This window comes from Hypanus sabinus, chromosome 12 (genome assembly GCF_030144855.1).
Source record: "Hypanus sabinus isolate sHypSab1 chromosome 12, sHypSab1.hap1, whole genome shotgun sequence".
Taxonomy (NCBI): Eukaryota; Metazoa; Chordata; class Chondrichthyes; order Myliobatiformes; family Dasyatidae; genus Hypanus; species Hypanus sabinus.
Window position 1 is genome coordinate 61,873,140 of NC_082717.1, and position 20,785 is coordinate 61,893,924.

Sequence of the window (20,785 nt, forward strand, 5' to 3'; positions counted from 1 at the left end):
CTGTGTAGCAATAGTAAAACATTAAAAAGCCATTCCTGAGAACAGTCAAAACACTGAAAGCAGTAAGGATGATTGTGGATCATCTATTGTGGACTAATTGTAGTCACATTGTGGACTAATGTGGACATTTGCAAGTCCTCCTCTGTTTATGCCAGGGTCCTATTCCTGTCAGCTATGTGTTACGCCCTGATTAAGATTTTACTGCTGATATTATAGGTTGGTTCATTTAATGGTTTTCTGTTGAAGTAGTGTATTTGTTTGGGTTACTCTTGAAGCTAAGATGTTGTGATGTTCAGCTTAGGAATGTCAGGTCAGCCAGTCAGGATGGTGGAATTGGGAGAAGATTCGCGAGAAAGCTGGGCAGAGAGGTTTTGTGACAGACACCGGGGTGAGTTGAGGTCTTTTAGATGAGAGATCTAGAGAGAAGATGATGGAGAGAGGAGAGAACTGGCTATAGGATTCAATGCAACTGGAATGACAATTCAGTGGAATCCAAGCTGGGAAGTTCTTCTGGTGATCGGCGAATAGGAGTTGGTACTGTGAGTAAAAAGAACACATACAGATTTTGGAAGATTTGAGCTCCGAGCTGGTGCACATTGATTGTTCTAATGGATGTTTTTATTTTTTTTCTCTTTAATAACTGTTTGATTAAGTTGACATTCATAAACACACCTTTATAATTGTATTCAGTGTATGATCTGTTACTTCTTTCTGATGGATAATTGCAAGTGGGCAGTAGTTAAACAGTATTCGCTCTGATCGTTGTCTGGGTAGTTGAAATATCCCAACTTCCCGGTCTGGTGGGACCCAAGTCATACCAAAACTAGACATACAGAGTTCGAGAAAGGTGGTTTTCTCACACTGAGTCCAGTGGCTTATTAGCAAGGGGCTAACAAGTTGTGTTTCCAGAGACACCCAGTAAAATGTGGTTTCATTGTGGCGGCTGTTGTTCGAGATTTGATTTGCTGAATACAGGTTTCCCCCACTGTCCAAAGGTAGAGCGTTCCTATGAAACTGTTTGTAAGCCGAAATGTCATAAAGCGAAGAAGCAATTACCATTAATTTATATGGGAAAATTTTTTGAGCATTCCCAGATCCAAAAAATAACCTACCAAATCATACCAAATAAAAAAAAAATCTAAAATTACATGAACATATAGTAAAAGCAGGAATGATATAAATATACAGCCTAGATAAAGTAGAAATATTGTATGTACGGTGTAGTTTCACTTATCAAAATCAGGAAGACAGCAAGCCAAAATCGATTTGGAGAAAAATCAGCATGTACACACACGCACACAACTGCCCGCACAAGGCTTTATGGTCATGGTAGTCTTTCTCCCGGTAAATACACTTATAAAGCGGAAATCTTTTTTTCGTAAAAGTGAAAATCCTCTTTGGTTAGCGAAAACAGGTACTAATGTAGGTCAATTTCGTAACAGCAAGTTGTCGTAAAGCAAACGTTTGAAAAATGGGGGCCACCTGTATTGTGTAAATGCTGTAAGAATTGATTAAGTGGTTTGTGTGTTTAAGCCTGTGTTAAACTAGTGTCTGGGAAAGTGATGAAGATACATGAATGTGGATGCTGCAGGGGTGTAGGTTTAGGTGTGATTCAAAGAGATTACCCGTAACTAATGCTTGTCTTCTGAGTGGGGTGAATATCCACGGCCCAGATTAATTGCTGATTAGAGTTTTAAGTTCTTTTCCATTATTAGAGAAAATTATGCTCACGGAACAGCGGTTTGAGCAAACAGCAGGCTAAGATGTTGTTTTAGTTCTGACTAGCAATGATAAGATGGAAATGGATCTCCCTGATACAATTGGGCACCTGGAGAGATGGGGCCTTGGGCCATACATGCTTTTAGAGAAGAGAGTGTAGGTGAGGGCTCAGATTTGGAAGAAGAGTTTCTTGTAGCTGAGGTGGAGTTATTAAAGACAAGTTGCTCTCGTTTCTGCGGAGTGAGAGGAAGGAGTTATCTGATGTCAAAGGTCTAATGAGTCCTCAGCAAGAGGTGAAATCTCTGATTTGGTATCGACAATTACAGGCCTGCTGGATAAATGTCGAAGTGCACTGGTAGAGAGTCAAATTTATCGTAGATTGAAAATGTTCCCAAGACTGAAGCCCGCCCCCCTCCCCCCCCAAGGGGTGGAGGAATATGAGACTTGGGCGGAGCAGACATCTCAGTTGCTGGATGAGTGGCAGTGTTCAAATATGAAAAGGCAGTGACTGGTAGAAAGTCTAAAAGTTCCGGGTGCTGAGGTGGTGAGGTCCTTAAAGGCAGAGAATCCATTGGTCACTTCTGTGGGATACGTGCAAGCATTAGAAAGCATTTTTGACATGATGGGAAGCTTAATGGAGCTTATGATGAGGTTCAGGCATATGTTCCAGGAGAAAGGGGAGAAACTTTTGCCTACATTTTTTGGCTAGGCAGCTGCTTTGTTTGCACCGTAAAAAGGGCTATTCAGCTGGCTGATATGAATCATTTAAGGATAGACCAAATGCCGAAGGGCACACAGTCATGTGACATATTGCTTTACGCCTCCAAATGTCTTGTAGGAGGCTGCATCCCCCTCCCTCATTTATTGAGCTGATCAGAGAAGTAAGTGAAGAGGAAAATGTGACACTGAGTAACTGAAGCCTTTGATATGTTAGTGTTGGTCTGTCCAGAACTGGTTGAGAAGGGTGAAGCTTCCATTTTTGTAGGAACAAGTACTCCTATTGTGAGAAGCCAGTGGGAGCGGGGAGCCTGAAAGGAGAGAATTGGAGAGAGTTCCCAGTGTTTAGAGCTGTTTTTGAGAAAGTGCAAGCTCATCTTAGGCCGGATGATGGACACAAATCAGTGTTATGGACTAGCTAGTGCAGGGGTGGGCAAACTTTTTGACTTGTGGGCCACAGAGGGTTCTAAAATTTGACAGGGGGGCCAGACCAGGAGCAGATGGACGGAGTGTTTTGATAATACACCTCATAAGAGAAAATAAAATATCATGGGATATGTAGAAAACATGTGCTTTAATTTCAATTGAAAATGAACAAATGCACTACAACAAAATATCTGTCTTTGAAGTCCCATGGTATTTAGCTATTTATTGAAATGACTTTTAAAACACTGAAAATTAAATGAATAAAATACAGCTTTTTTTTAATAGTAACAGTTATTATTTTAAAGCACTGAAAATTCTGTTATCCTTCAAGATATTATCATCATCACTCTCCTCCTGCCTGTCTTTATTTCAAAAATGGTAGGAGATGCAGGTCTACTTGTGCTGCTCCTTCTTATTCAATTGTCCCCTGTGCCAAAACTCAACAACGACCAGCACAAAGACAGAACAGTGACAGTGCGCCAGTATGCGGAGCGCGTTATTTGATCTGAAGCGCATTTTTTATTTTGAGAACGTACGTGCACCTGCGCACTACTCATGTCCATCACTTAACAGAAATGACATGTAACATGTAAGGCTTATTGAAAAAAATATTTTCAAATGCATTTTTTACCTAACACAACGAAGAAACTTATTTTTAATTTCAGTGTGAACAGTGTTGTTGGTCTCCCTTTTTAGCCAGTGCATCAAAGTCTGGATTTAGTTTTGTTGTGGCGATTCTCAGGATGGATCTGAGGTGTTGGTCAGTTAACTTGGATCTGTGGCTGGCTTTGTTGATGTTCATGACGCTGAACGCCTGTTCACACAAATAGGTCGAGCCGAACAAAGAGTAAAGCGCAAATGTGGAGTAATACGCTGCACCTCAACAAAGGTCAATGTGTAGCGGTGTGCTACATGCAGCGCTAAAATTACGACACGGAGTCGGTAACTGCAGTCGAAGAAAAAAACTTTATTCGAAATCCCCAGCCTCACTTTTAAGCCTCCCTCAACCTGCCCCCCGTGGCGCAGAGGCTCCAAAGCTCTGTGCTCGCAAATCCCCGCAGGCTATCTCCCTTCGCCGGAACGCTGGCTAATTGTGAGCCGGTTCGGATGTGCCAGGAAATGGGTCGCCACAAATGTATATAGAGTGCGTCATCTATTGGGAAAACGCCAGAATTGCGGGGAAAAACGTTAACAAGGTTTATTAATATAATTTCATCAAGTTCTGTAGGCCAGATTAAAAAGCTTAACGGGCGGCATATGGCCCATGGGCCATAGTTTGCCCATGCCTGAGCTAGTGTGATGGGAAGCTCCAAATTTCCTGGAATGCCTGATACCAGTGCCCTCCTGATGGACGCTCCAGGAGACCATGAAGAGGAGTCACGCTTACCTGCTGTAGGGTAATGATGCCTGAACTGCAGAACCTGTCAGGTGTACATGTAAACAGGATGACAGTGGTTGTCAGGAACACCTCAGAGAAAGAGGTCACCATCAGGCTGGGGATGCTGATGACTCATCTTTTTCCAGTGACAGTAATGTCCAGCTTTCCTGTGAGAAAATCAGGAGAGAGACAATCTCCTGGATTGGGAAAGTTGACAGCCAAGTCTTTTAACTTTGACTCCCAGTACCTGAGAGTTGGAAAAGGAGACTGATGGAGAAGATATTAAAGCTCAAAGCTGCCTTCTCTACTGGCACGATCGATGTGGATTATTCCAACAGTACGCTGCACACCAAGTGAGAGAAAGGTCTCGACAATTAACACCAGCAGAGGTGGAGGATGTTCGGCAATATCTACTGAAACAAAAGGAAGCTGGGCATATCACTGCGTCACGGAGTCCCTATGCATCACCCATAGTGATGATGAGGAAGAAGAAGCATGGGAAGGTATGAATGTGTGTTGACTATTGGACACTGAACCAATGGTCCCTGACCAGTATACTGTTCCATGGATTGAGGATGCACTGGCCTGCTTGAATCCTGGGGAAGTTGCTGCAGCTCAGGGAGATGATCCTTGTATTGTTACTGTTTGGTCAGCTGTTGCAGAAGGGAATATGATCCAAGTTGAAAAGACAAAATATCCTACCATACACTAACTGATGAGAAAATGGAACAAACTGGAGTTGAGGAACCAGGTTCTATGCAGGGTCATGTCTCCTCCAGACAGGCCTCGGCATTCCCAGTTGATTTTGCTTGAGAAGCATCAGAGGATTGTGTTGAAGTCAGTTGATGATTTGGGTCATTTGGGGTTTGACAAGACCTATGGATTGGTCTGAGATCGATTCTACTGGCCCCAAATGAAGCCTGAGGTTGAAGAGTACTGTAAGTCATGAATGCAATGTATTCCGCTGCCTGCAAGGGTCACTTCTTTATCCCATTTACAGAGTGTGGGGCCCCTTTGTTTCCTCTCCGTAGAGCCTGATTCCAGCCATGCTGCGAATGTCTCGGTTATCACTACGCCAGATATGCTCAAATCTTCCCTACAAAGGATCAGAGGACAGCCAAAGTGTTATGAGAAAAGTACTTCATTCATTATGGCCTTCTAAGACAGATACACAGTGATCAGGGAAGGGATTTTTGAGAGTAGGCTCATATATGGAGTTACTTGGCATGCTTGAACTTGAAGACCCCACCCCCAACCTGAGAGGTTCAACCAGACATTTCTAGACATGCTTGGAACCCTGGATATCAGGAAGAACAAATAAAGTCAGCACATTGGACATTTTGTCCACTGCTACAACTGTACACAGAATGAAGCTACTGGATACTCACCATACTATTTGATGTTCAAGCATGAAGTAACATTGCCTGTAGATCTATTTTGGGACTAGTGGGGAAGACTTGCCACAGAAGACCTATCTTTAAGTATGTGTGGCATGAGGAAGGATCTGCAAAAGGTTTATGAACTAGCAGAGGTCTCTGTTACCAAGCAGAATCAAGGAAACAAGAGGAGATATTATCAAAAGATTAGGTTCTCCCAACTGATGCCTGTTGACAGTTTTAATAAGGAATTTGGTACTACCAAGGAAGCATAAGTTGGCTGACTGCTGGGTGGCTACGCCTTGTGTAGTGGAGAGTCAGATGCTACATGTCCCAATTTTCTGAGTGAAGCCAGAAGACAAGAATTGGCCTGTCAGAATTCTCCATCGGAGTCACCTTTTCCCTTAAGGGCAGGAGGTGTATGGTGACCCTGCATCTAGTAGGAAGACTCTGCACCAAAGTGGGAGAACAGAAAGGCAATGAGTGGAGATGCCTGAAAGGGACTGAACCACTGAATGCTGTACGGACTCAGAGGATGAAGAAATGGGGTGTGGTATACATTACCTTATGCAAACTCCCCAATAATTGATGAAGAGATTCCTGAACCTCCCCATGCTGACTTGGATGTAGCAGTGCAGGACTAGCAATGGACAGGCAGAACCGATGCTAGACAATGAAGGGAAGCTGGGCTCCCAAGTAATTGGGGATGAAGCTGAGCTCAGTCAAGTGACGGGGGATACTCCTGAGTTGCCAGAAAACAAGAGTATTAGACTGGGAGAGGCATCCGCATGTAGACTGGAAAGATCCCAAGGAGTGCTTGGGGTTGAAGAAGCCAAAGATGGGACAAGGAGGTCAAGAAGAGTCTGGAAAGCCCCAGATAGGATGACCTGTGATGCGCTGGGGGAAAAGAGTGTTGTGTCTATTCCCCTAGTGAGATATGTCAAAGTCATGAGGATATGGCTATTTTTGGTGGGGGGGAGTGTGTAGTGAGATTTTACTGCTAACGTTGTAAGATAGTTCATTTAATGGTTTTCTGTAGGAGTAGTGTGTTCTGCTGTTAGTGTTTGGGTTACCATTAAAGATAAGGGGGATATGGTGATCTGCTTACGAATGTCGGGTCAACCAGTCAGGATGGTGGAATTGGATGAAGGTTCGAGAGAAAGCTGGGTGGAGTGGAGCTGGGGTGGATCAAGGTCTTTTTGGCAGGAGGTGGAGAGAGCAGGTCAAGAGAACAGAACGTAAGATTTGATGCAACTGGAATGTGAAATTCAATGGAGTTCTACCAGCGATCGGTAAATTGGAGTTGGCACTGTGAATAAAAGGACACATTCAGCTTTCTGAGCTCCAACCTGGTGCAGATTTGACCGTTTTAATTATAATAGGCCCTTTTATTTTTTCTTTCTTTAATAACTGATTATGTTGACATAAATGTACCTTTATAATTGTATGCAATGTACGATCTGTTATTTCCTGCCAGTGGATAATTGCAAGTGGGCAGTATTTACACAGTATTTGCTCAGCATGGAGTGTAGGTGGCTGGAACGTCCCAACTTCCTGGTCTAGTGGGACCCAAGTCATACCTACCCTAGAAGTATGGAATTTGAGAAAGGTGGTTTTGTCACTACTGAGTCCAGTGGCTTGTAGCGAGGGGCTGACGAGTGTGTTCCCAAAGATGTCCAGTAAAAGGGGGTTTCAAGTGCACATGGCAGAACATAACTGCTGCCATAAATTTATCTCACTTGGTGTTTCAAATGCATATTTGTATGTACATATCTTCAATGTTTGCAAAATGGGAGAGAAATTGTTGGATATGATACAATATTTAATGAAATAATTGTTATCCTGTTCAATCCTTTACTTGATTTAGCTTTGTATTCCCTTACCTTATTTCACTTATTGCGATACAGTGCCTTTGCAGATATCAAGAACAACTTAGCATAGGTTTCTGCTATGTTCTGCTGCTTTTTGTGAGCTAGAATTTGTTGTTGCGTTCCCATTGCTTAGGAAAGAGCCATTTGACCCTAAGAAAAGTTTTTATGTAATTTTTTGAAGAATATCAAGTTCAAGTTTGTCAAGGGCATACATATCAATCCATGAAATGGAAATATCATGAATATTAGTTTTTTGCAGCAGGAACGTGGTATGTTACTACAAATTTATGGAAATTTCCTACAATGAATTGGATTGTATCCACACCTTTAGAGAGTGGGGAAGAATCTGTAACTGAAACTCGAAGTGTGGACCTTCTAGTGTGGTTCTTCCTGCCTAATGGAAGCAGTAAGCATGATCTGGAACATGGGGGTCCTTAGTGATGGATGTTACCTTCCTACAGCGTTGCTTGTTGTAAATGTTCTTTAGCTGGAGAGAGCTGTACCTGAGATGGAACTGGCTAAGTCCGCTACTCTCGGTATCCTTTGTATTCCTGTGCATTGAAGTTGTGCAACCAATCAGAATGCTTTCAACTATACATCTGTTGAAGTTTGTTAATCTTCAGTAACATGTTGCATCTCCTTAAACATTCAAGCAAGTAAAGACACTAGCAGTTCTTTGTGGCTCATTAATAGCTGCTTTTTCATAGGCCCACTACAGTTTTCTTTTCCATTATATAGCCAATTCATTGTTCAATGTCCAGTGTAAAATCTGTTCCTAAAACCCAGTCAAGCAGAGCTTGTTAATCCTAAACGCTTGCTTAGTATAAAATAATTTATCTCAAGCCACTTCTGGTTCTTACTAGTCTCTTTAAATGCATGTCCTCTGGTTGTATACCAGTCAGCCATCAGAAACAGTAGCAGGAGAAATTCATCTTTAGGTATTTGCCTTAAATCTGGGGCTCCCAACTGTTTTTTAAAATGCCGTGCATCCCTTGCCATTAATTGAGGGGTCCGTGAATCCCAGATTGGGAACCCCTACCAATGGATGGCATTGCATCAGCCATTAATTGTCCTTGCTTCTTGTTTGAGTTTCATTGAAATCAGTGGAGCTAAAATATAAAAATGAATACAACCATCTGATACTTCTGGGTGTATGCAGTGCTAGTGGTAAAGATCAATTCTCCTCCTCCTCCCCCCATCCCTCCCACCAGCTACTTTTTGAAAAAAAAAGTCTTTTGTAATTTAAGGTAACCTTTATCAAAACTTCATGATTTCCTGCCATAAGGAGCATAACCCTTACTTGTCCAGTTGAGCCACAAGTTAACCTTGAGCTTGGAATGACTCCATTAATCTACTTTGCAACTTTTTAATCTGCGATACCATAAATTAGATCAAATGAGTGCTTTATATGATTTTAGCATCACTTCTGTTTTTGTGTTTTCTGGCTTATTAACTTCTCCAACTATTTACAACAATTTAATTTTTTTTTCTTTTTATATTGCAGTTCTACAAACATGTGGTACAGAGTGTGGAAAAGTTTATTCAAAGGGTAAGCATTTTCTTTATGATTGACATGCAAATCTCAAATGTTTAAGCAGATGTTTTATATTGGTAGATCCTATTACTGTAAGTGAAATTTTTTTTAATGTATACAGGCAGTCCCCGAGTTATGAATGTCCGAGTTACGAACAACTCGTACTTAAGAGCGACCTGCCATAAAGCCTATGTATACCGTCCGCCATTTTAAGTCGGATCATGTTGCTGTTAACACTGTGTTGAGTGTGTCCCCTCCCCTTCTTACCCCATCCCTGATATATTTAGTTTCCCCCCCCCTTTTAATCTCACTCTCTGCCCATCACTCTGCCTGTTCTCCACTCCCCCTTTCTTTCTCCCTAGGTCTCCCGTCCCATGATCCTTTTCCTTCTCTAGCTCAGTATCCCTTTTGCCAATCACCTGTCTGTCTCTCAGCTTCACCCCACCCCCCTCCAGTCTTCTCCTATCATTTCGCATTCCCCCCGCCCCTACTTTCAAATCTCTTACTATCTTTCCTTTCAGTTAGTCCTGACGAAGGGTCTCGGCCTGAAATGTTGACAGCGCTTCTCCCTATAGATGCTGCCTGGCATCCACCAGCATTTTCTATGTCTTGGTGTAACTTTGTATTTGGCTTAAATTTTTCTGAGCAAGATTCACCCTGATCCCCCCTTTTCCAGTCAGCACCGACCCCACTTGTCCCATTTAACCTGTCTCAGTGCAGGTGGACTTTAGGACCCAGGGTGCTCCAGACCCGCCGCCCGCAGCTGCTGCTGAATCCGCAGTGTTTCTGGTCCGTTGACAGAAAACGATCACGATTGAAAATAAAGTGAAAATAATATAGTGATTGGAAAGAGGTGAAATGCCATTGGTCATTGGAAAAGTGTTAGGCTACAGTCGGTCAATGATTGGAACGATTTTAAAGGATAAAGTGAGAATAATGGAGCATGTGAAAGGCCCTGCCCCAATGAAAGCTACAATTATTACTAAGCAATGCAGTGGTTTATTTATTGAAATACATATGTTTCTGAAGTGTTTTATATGCATAGAAAGGTAAAATATATGCTATATACTAACTGATGCTAAGTAATACTGGATGTATCTATTCCGACTTGCGTACAAATCCAACTTAAAGATGGACTCAGGAATGGAACTTGTTTGTAACCCGGGGACTGCCTGTATTGATTTCATCTTGAGGCAACATGTTGGTTTTTTTAAGACATTTTTAGACATTATTTTGATTTTGATTCTTTATTTTTCATTTCAACATGTGCGTTGGTCATGAGATGAAATTGTTTTCACAGATTCAGAACTTGCTGTACCAATATGATGGATCTGGACTTTCCCTTTGCATTTACATAATTGTTTTTTTAATCATTTGATTTAAAATGTTTGTGGATCTGGACAGTATTGTAATGTCTATTTTCACATTGGGCATTTGGCAAAATATACTAACCATTTTCCATTGCTGATAGGGATGCTTGCAATGTTTCAAATCTGAATCAACTGATTCCTTTGTTAAATCACTGTCAGTATGGTTTAGACTTTCTTTCATATTCCTCAAACTAATTCTCCATTTAGTTTTGTGCTTTTGTTCTTTGTACTGTTTAGGATCTCAGCCAAATGAATTAGTTGCGGGAATTCTGCAGTGATCCTGCAGAGAGGAATGGATCTCAGTGAGGGGACAGAAATCAACTCTTGCTGTTTATTGGCTATGGTTTTTATAAACATACAACTCTGACACGTAGAGAAAGAGCAACTGTTTCATCAAGCTTATCCCACGTTCAGTGTTTGGAGCTTCAATCTCAGATATTTTCACATTCTACCTTGCAGCTGTGAGATCTGAGACAAACTCAAAAAAGAGAAACAAAGTTCAAAGTAATATTTATTATCAGAGTATATATATCTCACCACATACAACCCTTAGATTCTTTCTTCTACGGGCAGACTTAGCAAATCTATAGAACAATAACTGGTAACATTAGGAACTATAAACAAACTGTAAATGTAGGTGATAAATAAGTAGGAATAAATAACGAGCATGAAATAACAAGACCCTGACCTTTTTGTTAAAGCCTTTTGGTTGGGGGGTGGGGGGTAACTGTTCTTGAAACTGGTGGTTTGAATCCTGAGGCACTTGTACCCCTTCTACTGATGGCAACAGCAAGAAAGAGCATGGCCTGGGTGTGAGGAACATTAATGATGGATTCTGCTTTTCTATGGCAATGTTTCATGTAGATGCGGTCAGTAATTGGGAGGCAGGGTCATGATGAGAAATGTTCTGGTTTTAACCATCTGGAGTGGTTTGAGAAGATCTTCTGTAGAAGATAGTCAAATATTGACAACATTACCCTCATAAGTTTTTTTAAAATTCGGCACTCGCTATTCCAGCTGGAATTTCTTCTGAAAGACATTCTCACAAAGGAAGAACTTCCAACTTGCTCGGTAATTTGTATTTGTAAATAGTTGTAACTCATTGGCATGCATAATTTATCCCTATTTTGACCTTCATATTATTCAGTTGATTTCTTAACCTGTGCTCCATTTAAACCCATCAGAGTAGCTGGGATCGTCACTTTTTCCAGAGTTGTCTAAAACAGAGAGAAAAAGTCAAGCTCTGACCAAAGACACTTGATCAGAGTGCACGGTAGTGTTCTGTTTATTAACTGGCTATAAAATACATTATACTCTGCCATTTTTTTGCTTTTCCTTTCATCATATTGGTTCTGTTGTTGCGATCTGTGAGCATTCAAGTTGGCAAAAGAGTCAGATTTCTCTTTGGATCTCCTAATATTCATCCAACCTCGTACAAGTAAATGATGTGATTAGAGAATATTACAAAGGCACTGGTTGCCTGTTAAATTCTTTTCACTGCTTTCTTAGAATGCTCAACAGGGTGGATATTTCTTCTGCCTAAGGGGTCTTGGACTGGCATGTAACAATCTGAATGTGAGGAAAACCATCTAAGATTAAAATGGGAGAATTCGCATTCAGGATTGAACCTTTAAAATTCACTAGAGTCCCATGGAGGCTCAGTTGCTTTCAAAATTGGGTTTGATAGATTTTTTGGAGGGTATTAAAGAATATTGAGATAAGAAAAATGATTTTTTGACTTAAAAGATTAGCCACAATCTTATAGAATGATACAGGCTCGATGGCATAAAATGTTGTTATCCCATATCTGATTCATTTTACACAGGCTAATATATTACTTTTATGAATCTATCTTCAGCCTTACATGGAGATTTATTGAAAATGCATTGTTCTTGACTCGAGACTAGAAATGTTGGAATTTGGAGCAAAACAAAACTCAGGAACTCAGTGGGTCAGATAGTATCTGTGGAAGGAAATGGACAATTGATGTTTTAAATCAAGGCACTTCATATGAACCAGATGAAGGGTTTCAACCCAAAATGTCAACTGTCTATTTCACTCCACAGACAGCACCTTCCTCTAGCAGTTATTTCTTTTATTATTGTTCACATGTAAGTTTACTGTATAATTGTATTCACCAGTTTTTAATGCATATCGTATTCCAATGGGCCGCTTAAACTGGTTTAGAAAATGTCTAATCTGTCCATTGGGTGTTGTATTGCTTCTGGATATTCCAAGTATCTGATAATAATGTATTGATTTAGTTGAACAAAAGAAGTCTTCTGCCTATCTTGGAGGCTTTAAAAGGCTTACAAGGCTTTAGTTTAAATTTAAATAGCTTTGAAGTGTGCTTTACAAGCTTCTAACTAGTCTAAATCTGTGTTCCTTGGGCCTGTAAAAGGTGGGTGATCAACTCGAAAGTAAGATTTTTAAAAAAAACTACAGATATTGCAAATTTAATAACAGCAAAATCTTGGAAATAGTAGATCCAGTAACATCTATGAGAGGAGAAATCAAGCTAACATTTCAGGTTGATTGCAAGTACGTAGTCTTTTCTGGAGCAGGGGGAGGTACTGCCCAGCAGTGGCAATGCAGCAGGTTCAGATTTCATCCACATGGTATGCATCCATTTGCTAAGTGCCAATAGATTGCCCATATTGTGTTTACATTATTTATTTCCTGCTGATTGCAACTCTATAGTGTTGCTCAGAGGAAGGAAGAAGACAATTTTTGCCCATCAAATCAATGCTGGCTTACAGACCAGTTGTTCTTCCATGCAAACTACATTGTAGGGGCAGTTTACATTGTCTAATGCACTTAGAAACCATCAGATCTTTGGAATTTGATATAAGTTAAACAACTTGGGAGAAATCTTGTGCAGTCAAAGGGAGCACATGCAAACTCTTCAAAAATAGCACCAGAGGTCAGGATTGGACCTGTGTTATTGGTACTGTAATGTGTGGATATAGGCAATCTTTTTGTTGTTTAGCTGTTCAAATGTGAACATTTAGGCATTTTAGGATTAAAAACATCTGCTTTTGGAACTTTTAATATGATCCAAGAGGCTTGACTATTTTAAACCACGCCATTAGCATGCTTAATTTAAAGGCCATGATTCTGCGTTTATGTTCAAATTTTGTGTTAATAAGATATACTAATTCCAGTGTTTGGTCCGTCTATTAAAAAACCCAAGGAAGGAATTTCAATCCCATTCCAGCTGAGGCATGATTACTGAAAGAGCTCTTGTGCAGTTGCTGGAATCAAGTGTGCTTCTCTTCCAAATTTTTGCAGGAAGACAAACTAATGTGGATAATCATGTTAGTTAAAAAGATGAATTTAGCCTAAAGGAAAATGTATAAGTAAGCAAAAGGACATGAAGATTGAGATAAATTTAGAATTCAGCAAAGGAGAACAAAAAAAAGGCAGTGGACTGAGTGCAAACTAATGACATGTTAAAAACAGCTAAGAGCTGCATTAATTATTTGGAAAATGAAGGAAGAGGTTCCAGTGAACAAAGGCCCCTTTGAAAAGGAGACTGGGGAAAATTCATTACAGGCAAAGTGAAAATGTCAGATGTCTTAAAGAAATATTTTAAATCAGTCTTTAATTCAAAAGATGTTATGAGCATCTGACCATTTTGGGGTAAATAAAGTACCATGACCATCATTGGAAAGGTTGCTAAAGGCTGAGGAATCCATTGGGCTAGATGGCATGTATTTCCTTGGCTTATGTAATAAGAACGTGGATGCATAAGCTACAGTTTGAAAGTCCTTAGAAGTGCTGGAGAATTGGAAAACTGCAATTTTATTCAAAAATGGAGGGAGTTTATAAAAAAAAGATCAACCTGTCATTTGTTGTTTGAAATTGATGGAATGAAACATGCTTGGAAAACCATAATCCAATTGAGTTAGCCTTACTTCCTGAAGGAGAATTTGTATCTGTTAGTTTTTGAGGAAGGCTCATCCTAAGTATTTAAGAAGTAGTAAATATATTTGGACTTATGTGTGGTGTTCAACCAAGTGCCTTACAAGAGATTAAATGGTAAAAAGGGATGCATGTTTTTGATTTTCATTGGTGTGGATAGACAATTGGTTAACAGGAAGCATTCAGTAGGGATAAGAAGTGATTTTTCACTGAAGAACTTGTGACAATGCGGATACAAGTGGGAAGGCAGGATGATAAAAATAGTTTTTGAAAAGTATTGCCAGGTTAAGTGACTAGCAAGAAGTTGGCAAATGCTACAGAATGTGAAGTTCATTTGGAAGAAAGAACAAAAGAACAGTATTTAAATAAAGAAAAGCTACACATGGCAAAGAATGTTAACGCAAAGATGTAGCTGTTAATAAGGAAGACTAATGGAATGTTGGCACTTTAATGCAAGAAGGCTAAATAATAAAAGTAGGTAAGTCTTTTTATGTTCAAATGAGGCACTTGTGAAATCAATCTAGAGGGCTGTGGTTTTGGTCTCCCATTTAGAAGATTAATTGAAGGCAGTTTAACTAAGGTTTACTAGGATGATTTTCAGTTTGGAAGGATAGTCCCACTAGGAAAGGTTGAACAGATTACGACCACAAATTGGAGCTTGGAAGAATGAGAGACGAGTTTCTTGTAATATGGAGGGGCTAGACAGGGTAAATGCTGACAGTGTTTCTTGGGAGAGTCAAGACCTAGAGCAAATGATCTCAGAATAAAGAGGCATTATTTAAAACTGCTAGTTTTTTTTTCCTCTCGGGATTTGTGGTTCTTTCAAACTCCTTGGTATTCAGTCTTTCTGAATACTTAAGCCTAAGGTGGATTTCTAATCACCTAAGGAAAAGTATGGTTATGAGGTAAGGGCGGAAAAGTCTACACTTGTTCCTACCACATATGGCCTTCTGCAGTTATTTCCAAAACTGAATCTGTACTGCATTGCTAGTTGTAAATTTATGGGAACCAATTGTAATTACACTTTTCAAGTGATAGAACTTTCCAAGGTTGTATTGCAAAAGAGCTATTAAGAAAATGACAGGAGATACTACTGCTTTGGCTAAAAAAAACAGACTGCCTATTTCTATTATTTCTCGGCAATTGGGCTTTGAATTTTGAGAGATTATTTGATTCTTACAATTTTGTTGACCTGACATCAAAAATAAAGCTGCAGATTAAAATTATTGAATTGGTTCCTTTCATCTTTGGAATATCCTCAATATACCAGCATTTGGAACATACTTGAAATACTGTATTTTGTTTTGAAGAAATTAATTGAATATTGTTGGTATGCTTATGAATTAAGGAAGAATCAAAGATCCTTCAGCCTTGGTCATGTGAAAATATTCAGTAGTTTATTTCTTCCGAAAACTTGTTCTTGAACAGCTCTTGCAGGGTTTGAAAAATTTAGCATATAGTTAATTACCGATGTACAAAGATAAACCAAAAATAGCTTCACTATACTTTCTGATAAATATCCGTTAAGCATTTTCAGAAATGTGATTCATCTTAAATGAATGATTATGCTACTTTGGATTGATAGAAAAATTATTCTTACAACAATCTTGGCACATCCTGTCTTCTACCTTGACTGTGATGCTGAGATACATCCTGGGATGTTGCTCTTTAACATCAGCAAGTGTAACAGTAATTTTAACCAGATTTTGCCTCCCAAACAGCAACAGGTTTAATATGAATTCTGGAACTTTCTGGACATATTGTGCCACTGCCATTGGAAAAAGAAGTTGGCTCCTAAACTCTAAACTGAATTTCAGGGAATTGCTGCTTGTATTTGTATATTAATTAGCAAATTTGCCATTAAAGTTAGGACCAGGATATAAAAGTGAAAATATCTTAAGTGTTGGGACTTCATTACTGCAGTGCCTTTGAATCTCTCCAGTTGAGTAAAGAAGCGATTGAAGCAGTGATATCTCATTCTCACAAAAATGTAATTCAATCTTTGGCAAATAAATTTTCTTTATTTGTTCTAAGTATAATCTTTTCAATTGTATCTGAATTTGCAAGTAATTTAATGTATTTCCTTTTCTATCCTCATTCTTTCTCAGTCAAAATTCATCATTTGAGATGGCCAGATCATTACTGGCTTGAACAACATATACAAACTGCAGTAGGAACTCAGCAAGCTAGGCAGCATCTTTGGAATAGAGTAAACGGTCAATATTTTGGGCCAAGACGTTTCATCAGGACCCTTCAGCAGTCCTGATGAAGTGTCTTGGCCTGAAACGTCGACACTTTAGTCTTTTACGTAGATGCAGTCTGGCCTGCTGAGTCCCTCCAGAATTTTGTCTATGTTGCTTTGGATTTCCAGCAACTACAGATTTTCTCATGTTTGGGCTATAGCTGAAAATTTATTACTTGAAGATCAAAGGTTTTCTGTGAATATGCACATTTGTATGTATGCATACATATTTGCTTATGTGCATGTGTCCTGTGTACATACGTGCATGCCTTTCTGTGTAATGCCTACACACATATGGTGAACTTTTATCTGTTATTGTATAGGTGTCATGCTGTCTTATGTATATTTTATGGAAACAAATCTGTGAAGGCCATTGTAAATATTTTTCAAGTATTTGTATATGTTAGTTTACAGAAGAAACAAAATGCTGCTGTAGTTGTGGCAAGATAGATCTAACATTTAATTTCAGTGTATTTTGACAATTTTACTTGAAAGTTTAATGAATTTTTGAGTAAAAGACATAAAATCCTTTAGTTGAATAATCTCATTCTGAGCAGAGTCTGCTGTTGTGGTTCATTCAAATTACTTCTCTAGATCAGGTTCTAATAATTGGAGAACAAATCCAAGCAGCAACCAGGAATTTGGGGGGGTGGAATTGTGGCAGGTCATTGTGAACTGGGTAGAGGAACTGGTCATTTATCAATTTTGAACACTATTTATATGATATATTTGATTTGAGACAATGAAGGTACACTAGTTATTGGAATAAGGGAGTTGATCAGAATGATCCACTTCTGTCAGGAGTTTTGTTTAAAGAATGAGAGGTAATTTTGAGGGAATACATACTGTGAAGATGTTTCCCTAAGGAAAATGTGAATTCAGGATCTGTTGGGGAGACTGACAGACTAATTATATGTCCCGCAGCTGTGTCAACTATTAAGCCAGTTATTGCATTTACACTACTAAGTAAGTCACAGTTATTGTTATATTACCAAGTACACGTCTGAACAGGTGCAGTGAAAAACTTGTAGCAGCATCACAGCACCTAACAAAGTTCAAAGCATATTTAATTATCAATGTATACATTATATACCCTTGAAAATTTGTCTCCTAACAGGCAGCCTTGAACCAAAGACACCTAAAAGGGGGGGGGGGGGGGGGAATGTGTTTGTGTATATATACAAACACATGACTGTGTAACACTCAATGTGCAGAGAATAAAAACCACATCATGCCCATAAAAAAGAGCCTGTAAAAGAAATAAAATAATCCATTTAAAAAAACACCATTGAACACCCAATGTGCAATGAAAATAAATCATGCAAACAGTAATCACAAGCAAGTAGCGTTTTTGAACTGAAGCCTGCACAGAGCCGAGTAAACACCATGGAGCAGCAATCTGAACTGGACCCCATTTGCCCGGGGCCTCTACTCCTGACATTTTCAATCTGGCCTAGAGCTTAACTCTCCATCTGAACATCGGGTTCTGCCACTTCCACCAGTGATCTGAATTGGCCTGTATCTTGCCTTGGGCCTTGACATTGACCTTTTCAATCCGGCCCAATATGTAAATCTCCATCTGAACAACGGCTTCTGCTGTGTGAATATGCCGGACTTTGCTGCCTCGATTTGGCCTGTAAATCTTTATCTGAGCATTGTGTTCAGTGCATTCACACACACTGCGGCCTGGATTCTGTGACTTCAATTCAGACTTTACCTGACCTTTCATTCTCTTCTGTGCTCTCAGTGTTGGGCTCACCAGCTTGCCTTGCCTCGGGAATGCCACGTCAGTTTGCCTCCAAGTCCAAAAGGAAGTTATAGACTAATACTTGCAATGATTGTTTGTCGGGAAAAAGTGTGTTTAACAAAGTGTTTAGTTGCTTTCTTTGTTTTGTTAGTCACCAGCCAAAAGTTGCTGAGAGTCATCAGTTCCATCTTAAGCCACGTATAACCAGCATTCGCAAGAAAAACAAACTACAAGAAAGCATAATTAGAACAAACTCATAATTAGTGTTTTGCCAGTTGGTTGAAGAATCAGTAGTTGAAAGGAAGTAGCTGTTCCTGAGCCTGGGATGTAGAATGTGGCTCCACTACCTCCTACTTGAAGGTAATTGCAAAAAGGCAGCATGGCTGGCTGGTGGGGATCTTTGATGTTGCTTGAACATAAATGCAAGTAACAATATCAAAGTTCAAAGTAAATTTATTATAGAAGTACATATGTCACCATATGCAAACCTGAGATTCAGCTTCTTGCAGGAATATTCTAAATCCATAATAGAATCAATGAAAGACGCACCAACTGAGAGTTCAACTAGTGTGCAAATGACAACAAACTGTGCAGATACATGTAACCCTCACTGGGTTACATGTATGCAAACTGTATACAAACCTGGCTAGTTAGCTAACTCTGCTAACAGCCACGTGACTCAGCGGTGAGAAGGCCACCTTCCACAAGCAACACATATTTAGGGTTGGTGTGATTTGGGTTCAACCAAATGGGAAAGTTGGAATTTTCTTGGGAGGAATGTGAATTGTAGTGAATGCTGTGTATATACTGTCCCATGCAAAATTATCATTTGTCAGAAAAATAACAGAATAAAATTACAAAGGAACTGTATTCACCAATATTTTAATTTTAACAAACAGTTAACAGAAAAAGAAAAGTAAAAGAGCCCTTTACAGTTAAACTAGTCCAAATCTGTGCATAAACATTGGAGCTCATTATTGATTACTTACATGCTGAACCCAGGTGCTGTGTGAAGGACACCAGCCACAGTTTGAACTTCCCTTGAAGACCATCTTAAACAAACTGGCTAACTCGAGGATTGGGACTTCCTCCTTGGAACTATTTGTGTGCACAAAGCATATCTTACAATTGGGTCTCTCCTTTGAATGGCATTCTGTGAGCATCTTCCTTTGTACCCTGCTCCATAGCCCCTGCCAAAAGGCCCCAAATCAGACGACTGTCCTTCAGAAATCTGATCCTAGTCAGCTCTCTCGAATCTTTCATCATATCCCACTGGGCAGCAAGTTACAACACGTACCAAGACAAGTCCAGTTGTCTGACACAACATTCCTCAGTTGGACAAAATGGCTCCTTTAGTGGAAGCTAAAACATTAGTGTGTGAAGTTTACTAATAGGACACACTGTGTTTGCAGAAAACTTCTAAAATAAAAATACCTCACAGCTAACAGTAGAAATCTTAACCAGGGCACTACATACAAAAAGTAAGAAATAACAACAAATATTGAGAACATGAGATGAGTCCTTGGAAGTGAGCTGTGGAAACATTTCAATGTTGGGGCGAGTGAAGTTATCCCCTCTGTCTCACGAGTCTAGTTATTGAGAGCTAGTAACTGTTCCTGAATCTGGTGGTTCAGGAAATAATATTATTTTGTTTGTTTTTTGTGATGCAGCCCTCTAACATTTTTTAACCATTTAGTATGCTCGTGACATCCAGGACATGGGCAATTTGTTGGCTCATTGTGCATCCCAAAACATTTTGTTGTCATTTTTCTGGATGTGTTTTCAATTGATAGTAAGTTGTTGCAAAAAGCTTTGCCAACCAAATTCCAATATCTGAAAAGAAAAATTACTGTTTGCATGCTGTCTTTAGGCAAATGGTTAAATTTCTTTAAGAGACCCGGAAAAAGATTACTTTCATTTGCTAGGTATTTTTAGCTTAATAGCAGATTCAAAACGTGATATTGCTATCAGTCCTGCTCTATCAAATAGAAAATTATTATACTCAATAAAATATATTAAGATAGTGTTCACCCAAGCAAATCACAACAAATTTTCATGGAAAATCTTGAAAATAAAATTCAATTATTACAAATTTATCACATAAGTTAGTGAAATCAATATGCATTCATTTAGCTACAAGAGCAATTGATAAATGGGTACTGTCTTAAGCAGGTACATTAATTCCATGTGTATTAAATCTCCTTAGATATTTTACTTGAATTCAATCGTGCAAATTTTGAATTTTTGATCAAAGGGCAAGTGATTGGTAGATCTGTGGAGTAGAGTTGGAACTTGGAGTTTCCACTGCAGATGATTTGTAGGGTCACAAAATTGAGGTCCTGTGATCCTACAAGCTGTATTAGAGGCAATTATACCCTGATGCTTTAGCCCCTGTTTAGTGCTTGTAACTACCGGACATTTGCTGTCAATTCACTGAAAGCAACTTTGGAATTTTGTTTGCGTTTAGTTTAATATGGTGTC

General features: G+C 39.4%; 1 protein-coding gene across 3 annotated transcripts in view; it reads left to right on the forward strand.

Annotated features, from left to right (window-relative positions):
- Positions 1-20,785, forward strand: part of scaf8 (SR-related CTD-associated factor 8) — a 216,263-nt gene that overhangs the window by 40,626 nt on the left and 154,852 nt on the right. For all 3 annotated transcript variants that reach the window (XR_009515130.1, XM_059986058.1, XM_059986057.1), the window contains exon 3: positions 8,992-9,036. Coding sequence is in view for 2 of the 3 variants with exons in the window: in XM_059986058.1 (XP_059842041.1) it covers positions 8,992-9,036 (45 nt within the window). In the remaining variant the exon portion in view is untranslated. The remainder of the gene's footprint in view (positions 1-8,991; positions 9,037-20,785) is intronic.